This window comes from Clinocottus analis, unplaced genomic scaffold (assembly GCF_023055335.1).
Source record: "Clinocottus analis isolate CAN_PGR_092001 unplaced genomic scaffold, fCliAna1.0.p SCAF_70, whole genome shotgun sequence".
NCBI classification, from domain to species: Eukaryota; Metazoa; Chordata; class Actinopteri; order Perciformes; family Cottidae; genus Clinocottus; species Clinocottus analis.
This window is the reverse complement of record NW_027176230.1, coordinates 40,694-62,750: the sequence shown is the minus strand read 5'-3', so window position 1 is coordinate 62,750 and position 22,057 is coordinate 40,694. Positions and strand designations below refer to the sequence as shown.

General features: G+C 43.3%; 1 protein-coding gene across 1 annotated transcript; it reads right to left on the bottom strand.

Moving 5' to 3' along the window:
• Nucleotides 1-367: 367 nt before the first annotated feature.
• On the bottom strand, nt 368-9,105 carry gsg1l2b (gsg1-like 2b). The gene is made up of 5 exons (XM_068566943.1): nt 8,805-9,105; nt 8,090-8,137; nt 5,709-5,861; nt 906-1,017; nt 368-668 (listed from the first exon to the last, which is right to left on the bottom strand). The coding sequence occupies exons 1-5, from the start codon at nt 9,103-9,105 to the stop codon at nt 368-370; spliced, it is 915 nt and encodes a 304-aa protein (XP_068423044.1).
• Nucleotides 9,106-22,057: the final 12,952 nt, after the last annotated feature.

Sequence of the window (22,057 nt, the reverse complement as noted above, 5' to 3'; positions counted from 1 at the left end):
TCCCATCCGCACACACCTGTTCCAGCACCTGGCACTTCCTTTTATGCCCTCTTGAAGTGAACGTGCCACTCTGTGTTCAAATAAAGGAACTACATTCACCCAGTGCGTCCCTCAAATAATAAACCCCTTTTGCTCCAACAGGGTTGAATGAAACACGTCAAAGTAGGTGGGAATCGGCCTGCAGTCTTCCTCTCTCTTCGTTTCATGATTTGCTGTCATGTTAACTGTACTGTGTGTGGTTTTGCTTGTTGTGGCGTCATGAAGCAGCTCCCAGCCATGCTCTCATTTGTTTACACCAATTCTATTACTGTACCACATTAAACATGCTGATGACCTGCTGGTGGTTGTACACGCTCCACTAGCTGCACTAGCAGTGCTCCTCTCCCTGAGCGTCGGGCAGCTCGTTGAGGTCCAGGAAGATGGAGGTGTCGGACCGTTTGCGACCATTCGATGACAGATGGTGCAGCTCCTCGGCAGCGCTTGGCAGCGAGCTGATGTACATGTCCCACACCTGCTCCGGAGAGTACAGCTCCAACAGCTTCTGCTTGATCTTCAGGTTCTTCTCAATGTTCCTGCGCTTGTGCTTGAACTCCAGGATGGTTTTGGTATAGCGGTTGATGGTGGTGACTGCGGACGCCATGCAGGCCGTGAAGGAGCTCCATGCCAAGCTAAAGTAAAGAGACAGAAACAGTTTGTGCCTCTTCACATAGGATATAGATAGATAGATATACACACATGTACACACACATACACACACATATAAACATCCAGACGGAGACAGTTGGCTATTGACTTATTGAGACAGACTGTGTCACAAAGTATAGAAACAAATCCTCCTGCTGTCCACTGGTACCGGTGGTTCCTGTCTGCATCTGCAGATGGTCCAACGCTGCGAGGGAACTCACATGTAAGACCAGCTGTAGTCCCATGTTTGAGGTTTCCAGTCCTCTGGGCCCAAACTCACCGTCAGCTGGAAGGCTGTAGTGAACATCATGTGGGCCACCATGCCCAACAGACCTGTGGGGATGAGTCATGATTAGGGCTGCTACTAGCCATTATTCTAATAATCAATTGATTATTTTTTTGATTATTCGATTAAAACATTTTTTTTTATCAAAAAGCATTTATTTGCAACCTTTTATTACAAAAACAGAACTGACAGTGCAAACAATCTCAACAATAAAGAATTTAAAACAAAATAAACAAATACAAATCAGAAAACTTAACAGGAACGTCAGAACTTGTTCTCTACACTCTCACACACACACACACACACACACACACACACACACACACACACACAACAGATGCTGCTTTACCTAAAAGTTATTGATTAGATATTGAACCCTAAATCCCAGCAACACTTCCTCTGCATGTCATGAAGCCTCATCATACAGACTGTTGAACATGTCATGAACATGTCATGAACATGTCATGAAGCCTCATCATACAGACTGTTGAACATGTCATGAACATGTCATGAAGCCTCATCATACAGACTGTTGAACATGTCATGAACATGTCATGAACATGTCATGAAGCCTCATCATACAGACTGTTGAACATGTCATGAACATGTCATGAACATGTCATGAAGCCTCATCATACAGACTGTTGAACATGTCATGAACATGTCATGAAGCCTCATCATACAGACTGTTGAACATGTCATGAACATGTCATAACATGTCATGAAGCCTCATCATACAGACTGTTGAACATGTCATGAACATGTCATGAACATGTCATAACATGTCATGAACATGTCATGAAGCCTCATCATACAGACTGTTGAACATGTCATGAACATGTCATGAACATGTCATGAACATGTCATGAACACGACATGAGAGATTGATGTTGCTGACATGAGCACGATAAAAAACTATTGTGCTTCCCATCCGCACACACCTGTTCCCGTCACCTGGCACTTCCTTTCATGCCCTCTTGAAGTGAACGTGCCACCCTGTGTTCAAATAAAAGAACTACATTCACCCAGTGCGTCCCTCAAATAATAAACCCCTTTTTGGCTCCAACAATATATAAAAGTAAATTAATCTCCGATACCAAATGTTGTATCATGTTTTTTTCAGTGGAAGTGTTGTCTGTCACTACTTTCATCAGCATGAGAGAGAGAGTGAGATACAGGACTGAGGAATGCCTGCATACTACAAACAAGCTCCATGAAACATTACAACTAAATATTTACTCTATGTTGGCGTTAAAACATGTTCTATTTAGAAAAACACTATTTACTAAACTTTCCTTTTTTCAAGAACATCATATATACTCTGTATGTGTGTACCATGTATGTATGTGTGTACTCTGTTTGTGTGTACTATGTACTTTGTATGTTTGTACTATGCACTCTGTATGTGTGTACCATGCACTCTGTATGTGTGTACTATGTACTTTGTATGTGTGTACTATGTACTCTGTATGTGTGTACCATGTACTCTGTATGTGTGTACTATGTACTTTGTATGTGTGTGTACTATGTACTCTGTATGTGTGTACCATGTACTCTGTATGTGTGTACTATGTACTCTGTATGTGTGTGTACCATGCACTCTGTATGTGTGTGTACTATGTACTCTGTATGTGTGTACTCTGTATGTGTGTACTATGTACTTTGTATGTTCGTACTATGTACTCTGTATCTGTGTACCATGCACTCTGTATGTGTGTACTATGTACTCTGTATGTGTGTACCATGCACTCTGTATGTGTGTACCATGCACTCTGTATGTGTGTACTATGTACTCTGTATGTGTGTGTACCATGCACTCTGTATGTGTGTACTATGTACTTTGTATGTGTGTGTACTATGTACTCTGTATGTGTGTCTACTATGTACTCTGTATGTGTGTACTCTGTATGTGTGTACCATGCACTCTGTATGTGTGTACTATGTACTTTGTATGTGTGTACCATGTACTCTGTATGTGTACTATGTACTCTGTATGTGTGTGTACCATGCACTCTGTATGTGTGTGTACTATGTACTCTGTATGTGTGTACTATGTACTCTGTATGTGTGTACTATGTACTCTGTATGTGTGTGTACCATGCACTCTGTATGTGTGTGTACTATGTACTCTATATGTGTGTACTCTGTATGTGTGTACTATGTACTCTGTATGTGTGTACTCTGTATGTGTATACTATGTACTCTGTATGTGTGTGTACCATGCACTCTGTATGTGTGTGTACTATGTACTCTGTATGTGTGTGTACTATGTACTCTGTATGTGTGTGTACCATGCACTCTGTATGTGTGTGTACTATGTACTCTGTATGTGTGTACTATGTACTTTGTATGTGTGTACTATGTATGTGTATACTATGTACTCTGTATGTGTGTGTACCATGCACTCTGTATGTGTGTGTACTATGTACTCTGTATGTGTGTACTATGTACTTTGTATGTGTGTACTATGTATGTGTATACTATGTACTCTGTATGTGTGTGTACCATGCACTCTGTATGTGTGTGTACTATGTACTCTGTATGTGTGTACTATGTACTTTGTATGTGTGTACTATGTATGTGTATACTATGTACTCTGTATGTGTGTGTACCATGCACTCTGTATGTGTATGTACTATGTACTCTGTATGTGTGTGTACCATGCACTCTGTATGTGTGTGTACTATGTACTCTGTATGTGTGTACTATGTACTTTGTATGTGTGTACTATGTATGTGTATACTATGTACTCTGTATGTGTGTGTACCATGCACTCTGTATGTGTATGTACTATGTACTCTGTATGTGTGTACTATGCACTCTGTATGTGTGTGTACCATGCACTCTGTGTGTACTATGCACTCTGTATGTGTGTACCATTCACTCTGTATGTGTGTACTATGTACTGTATGTGTGTACTATGTACTCTGTATGTGTGTACCATGCACTCTGTATGTGTGTACTATGTACTGTATGTGTGTACTATGTACTCTGTATGTGTGTACCATGCACTCTGTATGTGTGTACTATGTACTGTATGTGTGTACTATGTACTGTATGTGTGTACTATGTACTCTGTATGTGTGTACCATGCACTCTGTATGTGTGTACTATGTACTGTATGTGTGTACCATGCACTCTGTATGTGTGTACTATCCTCTTTACCAGTGCATGGTGTAGAGTAACACTGAACAGCTGATCTTCTGAAGTCTCTCACTGAAATGAAGTGTGTTTGCAGTGTGAGATCTTGTTCCGGCTGTTTTGTTTCTGACTGAAAGCCAGTGTCTTTGGGACGCTCCACAGGGATTTCTTCAGTGTTCATTGTTTCACACAAAATGACGATGGACACCTGCATCAGCAAATCACGGTGAAAGGCGGAGCTCAACACAAACTCCACCTGCTGAGAGCTCCTGAGAGTCTGGTAGGAGCTCTCAGAGCAGCAGGTGCAGAGTCTGGAGCGTCCAACAACAGCTGAGCCATTTCTTCGTGGAGCTACTCATAGAAACATCCCGTAAACATCATAATCTGCACCGGCGCCGCGCTGATTGAAGTTGAGGTAACATAAAAAACAACAACTCCCTGTTGTGTTGCTGAGTGATGCGCTTGTTGATGGCATCTCAGGTGGGATGACGTTAGAATCTGCTTCTACTGGATCAACGGCTGGTGCAACGACGTAACAGTGATTCTCAGCACTGCTCTGATGTGGAAGCCTCATCATCCACTGCAAACACTTTCACTCCCCCGAGAGTTTGCTTCAGTCATCAAATCTGCGACAGAGATAAATTAACCCTCCCACCTGCCCACACTTCCATCTGTATGACCTCATCAGCTCTCACCTGCCCACTCTGCACTCACCTAACCAGCTCATTCAGAGCACCTTGTAGTGACATCATCTCGTCAGCTCCTTCACTCACCTGTCCACTCACCTGTACCTCCTCCCTCTGGTGTAAGGCCATCACTCACCTGTACCTCCTCCCTCTGGTGTAAGGCCATCACTCACCTGTACCTACTCTCTCAGGTGTAAGGCCATCACTCACCTGTACCTCCTCCCTCTGGTGTAAGGCCATCACTCACCTGTACCTACTCCCTCAGGTGTAAGGCCATCACTCACCTGTACCTACTCTCTCAGGTGTAAGGCCATCACTCACCTGTACCTACTCCCTCAGGTGTAAGGCCATCACTCACCTGTACCTACTCCCTCAGGTGTAAGGCCATCACTCACCTGTACCTACTCCCTCAGGTGTAAGGCCATCACTCACCTGTACCTCCTCCCTCTGGTGTAAGGCCATCACTCACCTGTACCTCCTCCCTCTGGAGTAAGGCCATCACTCACCTGTACCTACTCTCTCAGGTGTAAGGCCATCACTCACCTGTACCTACTCCCTCTGGTGTAAGGCCATCACTCACCTGTACCTACTCCCTCAGGTGTAAGGCCATCACTCACCTGTAACGCCAGATCGTTCTCCACATTATGCTAAACCCTGCAGCTGGTTTTGTATTGTTGGCGTCTGCCAGCCTACAAAGAGGAAGTTTGCTCCCACACAGAGTTCTGCAGCTTTGACAAACGTTTGTGGAAAACTGTTCCCACAAGTGTAAAATAACAAGTTTGACCTCCTTTTTAAAAATAGAAAAATCAATAAAGTTATTTATCTACAACAATCAATTCAACATTGTTTTGAATCATTTATCTGAACTCCATTTGATGACCACGGCGGTTAGTTTTAATGACACTACTCACCTGAGAGCACAGTCAATATGGCAGCGAAGGCGTTGAGCTTGAGGCCGTCTATGACATTGCCGAAGTGACACACCTCTATGGACATTAGGATGCCTCCGGTGGCCAGCAGGAGGATGTACAGGCACTCTGCAACAATGCACAGCCACAGCACTCCTATGGAGAGACTTAGTTATGGCAAAAGAATAGCAAAGTGGAAGAAAAAAACACTTCATATTGTGGGGGAGAACACGGCTGAGTGAATAATGGGAGGGGGCAGGAGGGGGGGGGGGTAGAAAGAGGCTGTTCCTCTGAGTTTATTTCTCATTGAACTGTCAGAAGATCATGGCTCGATTATTCTCCCTTCTGAAGAGGAACGGACACGCCCAATTATTCTGATGACCGACGCCTGGTTGGCATTAACGAGACCGTTTGAGAGCCAATCAGCCTTTGACAAACTGTTAGCTGACGTCAACGTAATTTATTCTGGATAATAGGACATTTGATTGACTTTGTTGAAACACGTCAGAGGAACGAAGCCCTGGTTCTCCATGTGAGTCCACGCTGTGACTCCATAGCTTCTCCTTGACTTTCTGCTCCTATGAAGACAGAAATCTCTGAAAAGACCTAATAAATATAGTTTCATTTTTTTTAAAAAGAAGGAAAAGGCAGATAAAACTCCTAAAACAGCTGGGCACTGTAGTTTTAGCAAACATTACTCAAATAGTGCAAACTGTATTTTGAAGTAAATAAAGTTTTTTGGACAAACTGTGAAGTTAGTACTGACTAGTCATTTATTTTACAGAGGATTCCACAGCCGTCTCCCCCAGCCCGGGTCTGTTTTCTATTTCTGAACATGTTTATTGTGTAAATACATTTTTTTAATGTATAATACATAGTTTATTTTAAAAAACAAAACATGTTGTAATGGTCATGTTTTATTTGCACACACTCCATGAAGCTTTATCTGCAGTTTGAAGTCATTTCTCAGTCCCATTTTATCATCTTGGTGAAAGGTGTGAAAGATCACATTTCTACTCACAAAACAATACAAAATTTGGGTTTAGACATTTATTTGCAGGCATCTACCATTGCATTTATATATTTGACTGCTTTTGTGAAGACCTTTTGTAAAACAATTTCCATCACCGAAACCATTCGACCTCCTGAGTAAAGTTATATTTTCACAAGAGATATGAAGAATTTCCAAAAATCGAGATTCCATTTTTCAGCTTTGGTCATATTTTCTCTTCACACTTTTGCCTTATGACAAGGGTGCCTCATTATATAAAGAGCTGAGATTGTTCTGCAATGTTTGATGTAAAACATGGATTTCATCTTCTATGAAAGTCCCTTAAAGGGTGCAGTTAAGAAATTATGTAAAATTGAGAAAATGTCCTGAGAGTCTGAAGGGTTAAACCCAAAGAGCAGCACAGAGAATGTTTGTATTACATTGATGTCTTGCTGCTTTTGAAACTCTTTTTTTCATATGACCTAAAAACTCCTATGTTTCTGTTCTTTTTGCACCAATAGAACATGATACTGACTGTCAAGTCAAAGTACAGAGCAACACACACAAGCACCATTGACCGTTGCACTCCAGGCCTGAAGGGGCAACAGCGAACAGCCAACGACCAAACTGGGAAGTGGAAGAAGAAATCTCCACCTGTGCTTCCACAGAGATTGGATTCACCTGTGCTTTCTCTGATCACAGGTCTTAAAATGTTTGATACTCAGGTCAGTCACCCTTTCGACTTGCTGCATCGACACAGAGAAAGACACAGCTCCTGTGAACCCTGAGACGCAACTGGTAGGAACATGAGGGGGAAGAGGGGTTTGTGCTGATTGTTGTGATGTAATGTTTAGATGGTTTCATTGTGTTTGCATAGGTGTTTGAGTTGAACCAAAGTAAATGTAGTAGTAATGCAAATGCAAATGCTTAAGTTAATTTGAAAGAAATTAATGGAAATGTTAATGGCCAAAGAAATGTTTAAGTTTAATTATTCTTATTCATAGTCATAAATGTTTAAGTTAGTTGAAAGAGGATTTAAGTTTATTATTTTGAATAGGCCCGATAAGTGGACATTTACTTTGTGAAGGATAACTTTAAGGAAGCAGATTTGTTTGAAACATTAATGTGTTCTGTTTCTCTGTTCATGTTAAGGTTATCAACCTATTCCATCTACAACCTATTCCATTCACAACTATAATCTGCTTTTTCAATTCAACGATAACAAATCAAGTCCATCAATAAATCATAAAGAAATCGAGTTGTCCCTTTGTGTCCTTGGCGGTTGAACGGGAACCTTTCAAGTTTGGGAAGCTGTGCACTAAAAAACACCTGCAGAACTTGACACTGACTGGACTGTTGCATAGCACGAATACTGAAACAAATACATGCTTACCTCTTTCATTTAAAGGTGCAATATGAAGGAAACGTCTGCATGTTTCACCTGGAAACGGTTAATAAAACATTAAATACAAATTACAGGCATGAAAACAGGTCAGGGGTGAAAAAGGTGAGAAGGATATTACCCACGAGGGGGAGAGGGGGGGGGGCATTTAACAACATTTGACTTAGCTTAACTTAAATATACTATAAAATATCATATCATGCACTGGCGCTCCCTTGTGGCACGCGCACCTGTTCGCAGTTCACTGAATATAAACACCCCCCCTCAAGGAAAAACGACTCACCGAATCTACACGATTCACACAGGTCACCTGTTTTGCTTTCCAAAAGGTGAATTTTGCTGAAAGGTGAGGGATTTTCATGTCTGAAACTAAGTAACAGTAGAACCACCACTGCTCCATGCTGCTGTGAGACAGGATCTGTATTCTATCATTTTTCCAAATAGTCACAGGCACATATTCCATTTTGCGTGACACCGATGAAGCTTTGATGTGAAAAAAACACTATTTGATCCAATCTGTAAAGGGATGCCTTTGGTGATTTTTTTTTTTTTTATGTAACTTTCAAATTCATTTCTCGGAATAATCACAAAATCTAGTTTTGAAGCAGGATCATTTTTACAAGAAGCAGGTGTATTTAAAAAAAGACACAGAATGGGCTACTGGATCGACCTGCTGTGCTTGGTCCCCTCGTCGGCTCAGATCTACCTGTCATGTTGGCGTTCTGCTCACAGGAGAACCAGATCCCGGTGTGAAACTTCCTCATCAGGTACTTGTCATCACCAGTCTCCCAGATGTACTGCACCAGCCGCGTGTCGTTGATGTTGGAGCTGTTGAACCGGATGCAGAAGGACTGCTTGGTGGTGAGCGGGCCCTCGCAGAACGGCTTCACCACTTTCCTCGTCCCTTCGCACCAGTAGCTGGTGGTGAGAGCCGTCACGGCCAGAATCAGAGCCAGGAAGTTCAGGGAGAGAGCCAGCGATGCTCTCCGGCGCCCGTCCATCCCCATAACGCCGACCGCAGCAGTGACGACGTTTAACTTAATCCCTCGCCTTGTATGACACCGGATTCTGGCGACTTCTCCTCAAATCGTCATGATCCTGTTATTCCCAATAATATATCCGCGGCTAATCATCGGGGCAGCCGGCCCACAGCGGGCCTCTTGTATCTGCTCCTCCAGTGCAGCTCACCTCTGGCTCTCTGGTGCCGGGCTCTTGATGGGCTTCAGGGAAAACAGGTTTCCTCCCACTGGCAGAGGACTTTCAACCCGATATGTCAATCCAAATGAGGTGTTCCAGCAGAAATATCCCGTAGCCAATATTAAAAACCATCCTGATCCTACACTTTCCACAATGCAACATAATAATCTCTTCAACAGACGCCCTAATACACTGCCTGGCCAAAAACAAGTCACCACCTGGATGTAACTCCTACTGCCTACTGTACCAGCCTGTGGGGGCAGTGCTGTGATCTGGGGTTGCTGCAGTTGCTCAGGTCTAGGTTCAGCAACAACCAGGTTCAGCAACAACCAGGTTATTCCATCATGGATTGTTTCCTCCCTGATGGCACAGGCATATTCCAAGATGACAATGCAGGATTCATGGGGCTCAGATGGTGAAAGAGTGGTTGAGGTAGCATGAGACATCATGTTCACACATGGAGTCCAGACCTGAACCCCAGTGAGAGTCTCTGGACGTGCTGGAGAAGCTTTGCAGCGGTCAGACTCTACCATCATCAACACAAGATCTTGGTGAGAAATTAATGCAACACTGGATGGAAATGCATCTTGTGACATTGCAGAGGCTCATGGAATCAATGCCACAGAGGCTCATGGAATCAATGCCACAGAGAATGCTGTAATCAAAGCTGACGGCGCTCCAACCAAATATTAGTGTGTGTTTTTGGTGGCGACTTGATTTTTGGCCGGTCAGTGTATCTATCCTTGTCTTTGTAGCGCAGGCGTTGTTTTAAATCTGCAGTCCCTGAGCCCAAACACATTTTGTCATAACATTATTAGGGCTTTTATTTTTATTCAACCTTTATTTAAGCTGGAATAAAAGAATCAGTTTGATTATGAATCACAATTTTTCAATCGTGTCCTGGTCAAGACAGGCAGCACAATCAATGACTTTGGACATACAACCCCCATGAGGGATGTGAGTATGATGACTGGTCGTACACTTGAGCCATTTGACCTCCTCAAGCAACCCACCGCACCCCCAACTTTTCCCTGAACCAGGTAAGGAAGGATCAAAGTGAGAGGCCTCGGGTCCAGATGGCATCAGCTCAAGGCTCCTTAAATCCTGCGCAGACTAGCTGTGCAGGATAGTGGAGCAAGTGTTTAACCTGAGCTTAAGGCTGGGAAAGTACCACAAGTATGGCAGACATCCTGCGTGGGACACAACCCAAGATCTTCAGCAGCTTCAGCTTTAACGTTATAGTCACCATGCCCTCAACGTTTCCTTAATTATCTCCACAACCACATCGTTTAACTTCATGTCACCTTGCTACAATACTGCAACCCTTTTGAGAAGACATAGGCTAGGTACAAAATAATAAAAATAACCGCCAAGTTTATGTACTTAAATTCCAACCACTTGCGGTGAGCTCCGTCAGCGGGGGATTTCAATACCAAACACATTGTCACCATCAAGGAGTCAAATCCTTCCAGCCCCACTATTAGTACCTTAAAATGCCCAAAGCCGGAGATTTTGGCCGTTTCTCAATATGTGTTCTTCTCTGTACTTGTGTTCTCGTGGACTCGTGACACGTCATCAGTCGCTCAAGTTCTGTTCCAATTCAAAGCACAAAGCACGGTGAAAATGCCTGGATGTGACTTGATCTGCCCGTTTTACCAGAAATGCATCAGAGGAGCCTTCTGCGTACTTCAGACAGCCAATATCCCAGAATGCATTTTGCACCAGCAAACGAGGAACAATGGCGGACGAGAAAACTCACATCTAAAGGTTGACGTTCTCTGAATCCTACTTGTTGTGTCACGAAATGTATTTTTAGGATGTTTTCAGGCCAGCCGTCAGTTGTTCAAGCATCAAATTTGTCAAGATACCCAAGAAGTAGAGGTCCTGTTGGCGGGACCGGTGTGGGCCGTCAGCGCTCTGCTGCCCCCGAGAGCAGCCGAATCTCGACCAAAGTGGTCTTTCTGGCTCCTCCCATTCTCCCAGACCAATACACCTTTTGCAGGGTGAGAATCATTGTGTGCCTGCAAATTAACCCAGTAGTTGTATTTTCAGTGTTTCAAAGTAACTGTATTTTGATATGTCTCTCCTTATCATGTTCTGTCAGAAGGTGTTAAAAAAATACTTAAACACACACACACACACACACACACACACACACACGAGTGTTGCGGCACATTACCCAAACTGTATTGGTACTGTGTCACTGATGCTCAATACTGACAGCTGGTGGATCTTAAAAATCATTACAGGCATCCTGATTTAATGTATACAATAATATCATTTAAGTTATTGTATATTGTATATCTTAATTTATATTTTAAATATATTTGATATCTTTAACAGGTGAATATGAGGATGCTTATGTACTTGTCTTTGAGTCCGGGGGATTTCATTTTTATTAAAAAAAAAAGTTGTTCAATGTCTTGGCATTCAGGCGATTACGCTCACATGGACAGATGAGCTGTATGCACAAGAGTTGTAGGGCCAGCCTGAAGAGGTTTCACAAGAGCCCAGTAAAAGTGTCGTTTCACCCTATCAGAGGTTTTCCTTACCCCTAAAGGACCTGCGACTCCATCATGGGCCATCCGCAGCACAGCCAGTCTTACACTAGAGGGCAGGATACCTGGGGTACCCAGTTCCTCACCAACAGCCCATCCTGCAGGAAATAGTCCTGGGCTGCCCTGTCCACCTCATCATCCTGGAGAACCTGCTTGTACAGAGCCTGCAGGGTGAGGTCCTGTTTGTGCTTTTCCAGGAGCTCACTGGAAGAGACAGGCAAGGGGGAAACAGACATCTTCTTATTTGGACGTTCAGAAGTGGACTCACCCTTTGTCCTGCTCAGAGCCCGTGTCACAGCACAGGAAGGATGTATTGCCGCAGGTGGCATGGAGCACCCGGACTTTTCTACCTGGGAGGGTAGAGTACCCACACCTGACTGACAGCCAGGTCATTCCCTAAGATGACCTGTACTCCCCCATAGGCAGCGAAGGGCGCACTGCTGTGACCACGTCATCTCGCACCAGACTTGAAACCAATGTCAAGTTATGCTTTGACGCTGAAAAGACCGTCAACCCCATCCCCAGGCCGCAGCACTCGAACCAGAGTGTCTAATCAGAGAACTTCCACACAGACGCCAAAATAAATGAGTCCAAAGCCCCTGAATCTCTGACTCTTAATGGGTACTTTTGCCTCACTTCCTACCAGTGAAACAACCATCAGACACAACCGCAGCGTAACCAGGGTCAATCTCCTGATGAGTTGACAAACCTGTCTGCTGTTGCTTCAGCCCTGGAACCTCCAACAGCGACTATCAAAGAAGGCTTTGCCTGAGCCCAAACCCAAGGACACCGCAGCCCCATATGACTTTTCTGGTAATCCCCCAGGTTTTAACTTGCCAAAACAATAATTACAGACACGATTGAGGTCCATTCTTCTCTCGGAAATCAAGCTCTCCACGACCAACACCAAAAAATCCTTTGAGTTAAAACAAACTCGTCTGCTAACCTAGCCGCATCCATAACCTTGTTTCCTTTCTCTGAATGTAGATCAATTTGGCCCAAAAAAGGCGGATCTAAGAAGTAGTTCAGCCAATCAAAGAAATAAATGAGAGACATGGATGGATAGATATTTCATCCAATCCTTTTCATCCTAAAAAAGACTTCCGGGAGGGCCAGCCCGAGGTTGGCCCCAGACTGCTCGTCCCTGTCTCTGGCTCTCGTCAGGACAGAAGAGGCTCCGCCCACTTTAACAACATGACAGTGTCAGCAGAGTCCATCTGGTCCCAGATCAGCCAAAAAGTTTTCTGGTGGATTATGACATGCTTGTTAGACGACGGGAAATACGCGCCGCAGGGAACAGCTGTGTGTCGGGGAGGGCGGGACTTAAGACCAATGAGTGACAGTCACATTCAATGCTGAGACTTGAGAGCCAGATACCTCCGTCTCTCTGCTCCTCTCTGCCGGCGGTCCCACAGTTGAGGACACAGTCCCGACCGTCTGTTTGTGGTAAACAGGATGTCAATGCAGCGAATAGGTTTACAGATGCGCTCCTTAGTGCCATCTATCGTCGGGGAGTTTGAAAAGGAACGAACGCGCCCCAGACTTTTTTTTTGCCGTGAGATATTGGTTGTGTGGCGTGTGAGCGTGTGAAAACATGAAAAAGCGTGTGTCACATGGCGAAAGCGTGAGAGTTGGTGGCTCTGTGAGTGTGTGTGCAACGCGCACAGTGAAGTGGCTTTGTGGTTCAGGCTTTGTGCATTGTTCGACTGCAGAGTTGTTCTCTTTTTTTTCACGTCATACGGTGGAGCAGCTCTACACTTTTCCCCCAGTCCAGCCGTGATGTGGACTATAGAGCACGCAGTGAAGGCCTGTGGTGTGAGGGAGACAGGGAGAGAGATACTAAATTGCATTAATAACATGTCCTTATTATGTTAAAGTGTTGAAATAAAGGTTAAATATTTAACTGCAAAGTAGTCACATGTGAGACCTTCTTTGCATTGAGTCACACAGGATCTTTGCTGAAATGTATTAAATGGCCCGATTAAAAAACAATTCCACCAGCCGCCACTGCTCCATTGTTGTCCACACCACATGTTTCCCTGTGGCCTCTTTATAGCGCTCAAGCTCTGATTTGTAAGTGAATCATGATCTAAAAGTGTGTCAATGTGGAAAAGCAATTGGCAAAATAGAGTAGCAATGAAGAGACCAATGTTTACAGTTTAGCTGGAAGTGTGTTATAAAATGATAAACTGGGTGTAAAGCAGAGAACGTGCTTGAGCTTTCCTCTGTTCTCGATTGACAGGACAAGACTTTGTGAGCTTTCTCTTCAAATTCCTAATATTTTTGTTTGTTTGACGTTGCAGCCTGTGTGTACTAGTCAGAGCCTCACTGGTCCACTCCCTGAACTTCCTCACCGCAGGTTTGCAGAGCTTTGCTTTCCGCCTGTTTGAGGGATCAGATGGTCCTCAGGATCTCCCAGGATCCTCCAGGATCCCCCACGCCGAGCTGGAAAACGTGTTGTGTTCATTCTCATTCTCTGTTGTTTCACATGCTTAAAGAACAAATAAAACGGAGGAATTCTCTGTGATGACACAGCGGCCAAAGGAATTCCAGCTTTGTGGAGTGTGTTTATACCGAGCTGCCACAAAGACAGATAAACGTTCCAAATATTAATCAGTTGATCGTTATCGGCGAGCCAGAGCAAAACAATCTCGAGCTAAAAGTTTAAGTTACCAAGAAGCTGAAAGTTGCTTGCCGTCCATCTCTCCAGTCTCTTCCTGGGCTGTGAGAGAGACATACTAAAGGTTTTATATTAGAAACGACAGATTTTATGAACAGCAGTTTGGAAAAGAGAGCTGTGTCATTTGTGAACACGTGTTCATATGTAAATGCATAAAAGTAAACTCAACAGCCTCTAGGGCCCACTTCAGGAATATATGCAACTGATGGAAACTGAATGGTTGATCAATCGTCTGGCTGCTGAGCTGACAACCGCCTGTCTCACCAGAGCAGATATCCATCTCCACCTTCTTCAATAACAAGGAAAAGAAATTCACTTGAAGTGATGAAGAGAGTGGGAGGAGGCACAACGTGCAGGAGGAGAAGGATCCAGCCCCGAGGACATGGAGCTGCTGAAGGGAATTAGAGGGTTGAGTCCTGAGTCACAGCCGCGTTATCCTCCTCAAATGTAATGTTCCACAGCAGGAGCCGGGTTACAGCTGGAAGACATTTTCAACATTGATCAATGATGTCTAATGATTGATGTTCAAACCACCGACAACTGCTTCCATATGATACTGAAATGTGACAGCAGTCTGCCTCCATATATGAGAAGGATCAGCATTGGCGGCTCTTCAGAGCTTCTCGGTCCTCCTGCAGTGTTCTCAGCTGTAGGCCATGTTCACTTCTGCTTCGTCAGCAATGAGTCACATCAGGAACGTCATGACACCAAGTCGAGGAGTCATCTGCTCACTTATATATATATATATATAAGTGCTACTCGTACGTCATTAGCATGTCCGTGTCCTCCGGCTGTGGCAGCGTGCTGTCGGCTATATTTACCCCTCGATGCAATTATTACTCAGCAGCTCATGTTACAACATAAAATGTTTCTGTAACTTTTAAAAGAACCAAAAACAAACTTTCTTCTTACTAATAAAAAGTTGAACTCCACGGCTCTCAATGCATCATGGAGGTGCAGCAGGTGGAGCGTATCAATGCATCATGGAGGTGCAGCAGGTGGAGCGTATTAGTAGGAATGCTTCAGCAGCATTCCACGTATTGATCTTCACATCTTTATTCAACTTTTTATTTTTCAACTTCCACTATTTCTTACGTACGAAGTTGGAACGTCTTCGCTTGCTTCATATTTTCAGCTACAGAATCCGTTCAGCTATTAAAATATTCAGCTTCTTCACAGCGGTGCTATCTGACCTTTCACATTCTAACTTTTCAACTTTTTGAATCATTAAGGTGTTTTATGAAGAAAAAAATGAATGGAATTCTATGGAGAAAATCTTCTTAAACATAAAAAGCTTAACTTTCCTTTGGAAACTGCGCCCTGTTTCACCTCTTTTTCTTCAAAAAATCTCTGCAAAAACAAAGGCGATTAAATTCATTTTAATTCCTGAAATAGCATAACTCTTGTGAGACGAGGCCTGTGGGTTGGAAACAAAAGGAAATTTGTTGGAAATGTCCACATTTTCCCGTCTGTTTTCATGATTGCTTCCATCTTTTCCAGTGGTACATCTCCACGAGAAGGATTCAGTTCAGTTCATTGCTTTTGGGCTTCAACTCTTTTCAACCTTTTCTGTATTTTCAGCTATTTTTTCAAATTGGTCAGCATCCAGCTTTCAGCATTCCAATGCATTTTCAGCAGGAAATGCACTTTCTAGTTTGTGTTTCCTATTATGTACGTCACCGAAATGTTGGGTTTCACAAAGCCACCTGTGAGTGTTTGTTCATCGGAGCTTCCAGAGCATCTCTTTCCAGAACTGGAGGACGAGCCCAGCCCACCAGATGGAGAACCTGTTGCTGCAGCGAGAAGGCAGTGATGGCCACGCCCCGGCCTTCACGGGGTGGCCATAAACACGACGTAATACAACGTAATAAATACAACATAATAAATCATAAAATATGACGTAGTAAAATTATACAACCGGCATGAAAACTAATAGAAACATACTTTTAAGTTTCCTTTTTGGGGTAACGTATCATGTGACCTCTTGACACGTCATGAGGCTCAGACGGATGTATCTGGCCTTTTTTGTAAATAAAACCTCTTCCCGCCATTCATAATCAATAAAAAAAAGTAATTTATTATTTCTGTACGGCCCGGTACCGACGGACCCACAGACCGTCCTGGGCCTGGTGGCCGGGAGGATGAACTGAACACTCTGTGTTCTCTGAGTACTTCTGTGTAGAAACCTGCATTGGGAGGAATTCTGGTCACAAACCTGAGAAAACCAGATTTAGAGGAAAGTATGCAGCTGCAAAGCTCCGCCATCCTGAGGTAAAGACCATGCCTCTTTCAGTCCTTCCACCTCTTTGTTTCTGGTTCCTTGGAATCAGAAAGAAGAGGAATTTTCCAACCTCTTGGCCCTGGGAAGGCCCAGCAGCCAGACCGCGCTGTGATGCTGTTGTGTGGCTGCGGGGCGATGCTGAGCTGGAGGCCGGGCTGCCTGCTGGACAGGATGTTCCTGAGCATCCATTGGCTCTGGGCTCGCTGTGGCCCTCAGCCTGTTTATTTTTCTGCTTGAGAGCAGCTATCTGCCCCATTACTCAGCCTCGCAAGAATGTAAACACATGGAGGATACGTGCACATGTCCTCTGTGTGCTATACATGCATTTGTACACGTACAAACAAATGTACACAGCACAGTTCCACAACACAGGAGTGCGTGTCGGAAAAAGTCATCGAGATTTTCTCGGTTTCCTGTTTCACCAGGATGAAGGTTTGGGTACTAAGTAATGATGTAATTGTAATATTAGTACATTTGTGAACTGTCCAGTATTCACATATTTTCTTGACAGTGAAGCACCGCCAGCAAAGACTTTTACTGCATCACACCCGATCGCCTCTTTACTAAGACATGTTTGTACTCTTCTCCTGAAAAATGGTCAACGCTGGAGACCCGAACAGTTCACGCGCCAGCAACAGAAATCTGTTTAACTTCCCACAGAGCACCTGTCCTGTCTGCTAAACACTTTCTAAGCCATTTGCACAACATTGTAAACATTTGCAGCACTGTGTTTATCTAATACACATAAGAACACCACCGTGTTGTCATAGCGCAGCGGGGAGAGCAAGAAGAAAGATGCAGGCCAGTTAACCCTTCACCTGCTGGAGGGTTAATGACCACCTTCAACCCTAATGGATCCCTCCCTCCGTGTGTGTGTGTCTGTTTGTAGAGGCGACCATTGTACCCAGTGTTCAATCTGACGAGTGTAAAGACATTACATACCTATAGTTAAGTGCTGTTTAAGGGCCTTTAGAACCTGCCTGAAGAAAGAAATCCAAATACTTCATTAAAATGCAGATGTGCATTCATGTTGAGAGAGTACTTTTCACTGGTAGTCCAGAAATACACAAGTAGAAGATGCACTGATACGACAATCACTCCAAACAGAGTGAAGTGCAGCAATGTGGCATTTAACAACTAGCTGGATTACTTTTATTTATAGCACCATTTAGGACAACACATTTCTGACCATAGTAATGTGTGTCATAATATAATATCTCAGAAATAGTAGAAACAAAGCTAGATGAGGTAACCAGAATCAAAGTCATGTATTTACTACACAAAGAAAGGTGCTTAACAATAAACGTATAGAACAAAACTATAAAATACTCCAAATAAAAATACTAAAAACAAAAAACATGCAATAATCAAGACATCATTTAAAGATGAATATGGTAAACAACAACTAAAACAAGTGACGAGTGTATTTGAATACAGAACAGAGTTATGATGGATGCTGCAGGAACCAACTCACTGGTGGTTACTAGCGTTCAAATTACTGGCCCGAAATGGAATCAACCCGTTCATGTCAACACCTTTGTTTGAACCTCCGTGAGCATCGTCTGCCAGTCCGACTGCGATCCGATTAACACCCTGGATAACTCCATCCGACTCGGTGATAATTCAGACATCGCAGCATGTAAACGGTGAATTGGATTAGAACTGGACTATGCGTCTTTACGCATGCTCCAGATCTTAAAGGACTAAGCTCAAAGCAGAACTAACTTTAAAGGACTAAGCTCAAAGCAGAACTAACTTTAAAGGACTAAGCTCAAAGCAGAACTAACTTTAAAGGACTAAGTTCAAAGCAGAACTAACTTTAAAGGACTAAGTTCAAAGCAGAACTAACTTTAAAGGACTAAGCTCAAAGCAGAACTAACTTTAAAGGACTAAGTTCAAAGCAGAACTAACCTTAAAGGACTAAGCTCAAAGCAGAACTAACTTTAAAGGACTAAGTTCAAAGCAGAACTAACTTTATAGGACTAAGTTCAAAGCAGAACTAACCTTAAAGGACTAAGCTCAAAGCAGAACTAACTTTAAAGGACTAAGCTCAAAGCAGAACTAACTTTATAGGACTAAGTTCAAAGCAGAACTAACTTTAAAGGACTAAGTTCAAAGCAGAACTAACTTTAAAGGACTAAGTTCAAAGCAGAACTAACTTTAAAGGACTAAGTTCAAAGCAGAACTAACTTTAAAGGACTAAGCTCAAAGCAGAACTAACTTTAAAGGACTAAGTTCAAAGCAGAACTAACTTTAAAGGACTAAGTTCAAAGAGGAACTAACTTTAAAGGACTAAGCTCAAAGCAGAACTAACTTTAAAGGACTAAGTTCAAAGCAGAACTAACTTTAAAGGACTAAGCTCAAAGCAGAACTAACTTTAAAGGACTAAGCTCAAAGCAGAACTAACTTTAAAGGACTAAGCTCAAAGCAGAACTAACTTTAAAGGACTAAGCTCAAAGCAGAACTAACTTTAAAGGACTAAGTTCAAAGCAGAACTAACTTTAAAGGACTAAGTTCAAAGCAGAACTAACTTTAAAGGATTAAAATGATTTTGGTTATGGGGAACATCACTGGAGAAAGATTGAGGATCTTTGCTCTAAACCAGTCGCGACCAGTTGGGAACCTATGAAAACAAAAACACATGAAAACATCGTCCTTCGTTCTCGCGTGACATGTCGTCTAACCGTGTGCGCGGCGTCTAACGGTCAAGCACCTCTCGTCGCGTCAGCGGCGTCCACGCGTTCCCTGGAGGTGCGTGAAGGTGCGAGGGCTCGATGCTGCAGCTGCAGCCAACAGTCTTTTTAGAGACTGTAGTGAATGCTGAAAAGGTTAGAAATACCTGTAAAACATTTTTGTGTTCATTCTATCTAATGGAGCTCTGATGAACACATCCTTTCCTAACAAAGCATGGACCATGGGAGAGGTTTTCAAAGCCCTCACGGTCCGTCCTCAGCAGCCTTTCCAGCCTCTCCCCTTCCTGCCAGCTCTAAATGAGAATCCGTCCATGTCACCAGCCTGAGGCCATGTCTGCTTCTAACTGCTTTAGTGCCATTTATGTCTTTCCAAAGCACAATGAAAGTGTTTGATGTATGTATTTTCTCTCTGCCCTCAACCTGATCCTTACGGTCTGGTAGTCGGTTATGCTCATGATTAGGACATGTGGCTCTGTCAGCTGTTATCGTAGAAAGAATACGTACCTCACTGCTTCTTTTGTACTCCACAGTCCCAGATAATCATGAAACAACCATATTATATTATGATATTCAATACTGCTTTGGTCTTTTAACCTTTGCATTATTCCATTGGCAATCATAAGGATTTAATGTGGATTTGAAGTTTGTATACTATTTACTTTTCACAAGACTATTGTTCTGTTTAAAGCGTTTTTCCTTAAACTCCAAAAAGCTCCACTGTAAATGTGTTCAAGCTCCCATTCTGGTAAATGTGATCTTACAGAAATACATGACCACAACCTCTTGACAGCGTTACATTACAATGTGTAAAAGACGTGCTGCCACCACCTGTTTTGACCTCAGGCGACTAACATCAGGTTCATGCAACAAGGTCAGGCTTCAAATAAGAACTTCAACTTAGAAACACAGGTACGCTTCACAATAACTCAACGGACCTTTGGGAAAGAACCAACGGTCTTGTGGTTGAAAGACCTGAGTTTGTTCGACCAATCAAAGCTCTCCTCTCAGAAGACGTCCGTCTCACTTTCTAGACCAGCTGTTGAATTGTGTTACCGTTGGTATTGTGTTACCGTTGGCATTGTGTTACCGTTGGTATTGTGTTACCGTTGGCATTGTGTTACCGTTGGTATTGTGTTACCGTTGGCATTGTGTTACCGTTGGTATTGTGTTACCGTTGGCATTGTGTGACCGTTGGCATTGTGTGACCGTTGGCATTGTGTTACCGTTGGTATTGTGTTACCGTTGGCATTGTGTGACGGTTGGCATTGTGTGATGGTTGGCATTGTGTGACGGTTGGTATTGTGTTGCCGCCAACACGTCATTTTTAAATGTGTTCTGTCATAATTTAAGTTGTGTGTTGAAAGTGTGTGATCATTTCACTTATCTTTGAGAGCTCCATTATTAACATTGAATCAAATATACTCCGTGTAATGTCACATATATTTGTTGAATATGATTCTACTAATAAGTATCACCCATTTGTGCAGTGTTTTGCCCTCTTTAGGCTCTTCCATGTCATAGTTTTGAAGTTCCTGTTGGGTTTTGTGTAAGTAGGCAACTGTTTGCTGGCCAAGTCATTAAGAAAATATGATTACTTCAAAAGTGAAACAATTAACTGTTATTATTCGCACACTTCCCTTCTTTACAAACAAACTTTTAGTTTGGTAGTTTTGCAAAAGAAATGCAGTGAGAGCGGCCTCGTGCAGCTCTGGCTCTCTGCTCTCGTCTGCTTTCCTGTGTTATGCTTCAGTGCTGATGGTTTACACTCGCTCCCCATTAGTGTCAGAAAGGCCGGTGATGCTCAGTGACTGAGGTAAACAGAAGGGAGGGGTCAGCCCTGTGTCTATAGTACAGGAGGCATTTGCCGGTGTGTGTACTGCATGCTTGTATCTAAGTGTGTGTATCTGCTTGTAATTACTGTTGGTAAATTGGACCGAGCCAAACTGCCCATTTGCTTCTGTGTGATCAGTTTTTCAGATGACAACGTTAGGCCAGTTATGCAGCTGGGTTTCCCACGACCTCAACCTGATTGGTTGGGGGAGGATGGGCGGGGCGTCCCTCAGTGAGGATCCCCAGACGCTCTGAGATGCGCTGTGTTCATGCAGAGCTGCATCTCCACGTCGTCCTCATGGACAGGAGCACTGGAACTGCAGCCGAGGACTTCTTGAGCCAAGATGAGCTACCAAAGGAAATGTGTTAGGGTTTGACAAGTCAAAGATCAGTTTATTAAAAATAACTATTGAGTAGCTTGGAATCTTTGAAAATAGTTCAAGAAGATCAAGAACATTTTAAGGAGTTGAAGGAATTTTAGGGAAATTGTGGGAAAAACAACAACTATTATAAACTGGAGATGGAAAATGTAGGTTTTTGCAAACCAGCCTCAAAATTTCTCCAACAAATTCTCAATATTCCCAAACTGAAGGGTCTCAAGGAACGCTAGGAGGACTTATCAAGATCCAACGAGGACTGAGAGGCTTTGCATGTGTGCAGGGGTGAGGGAGCCAAACAGCTGAGAAGCCAGAAACCTGCTGCTACCAATGTAACAGCACC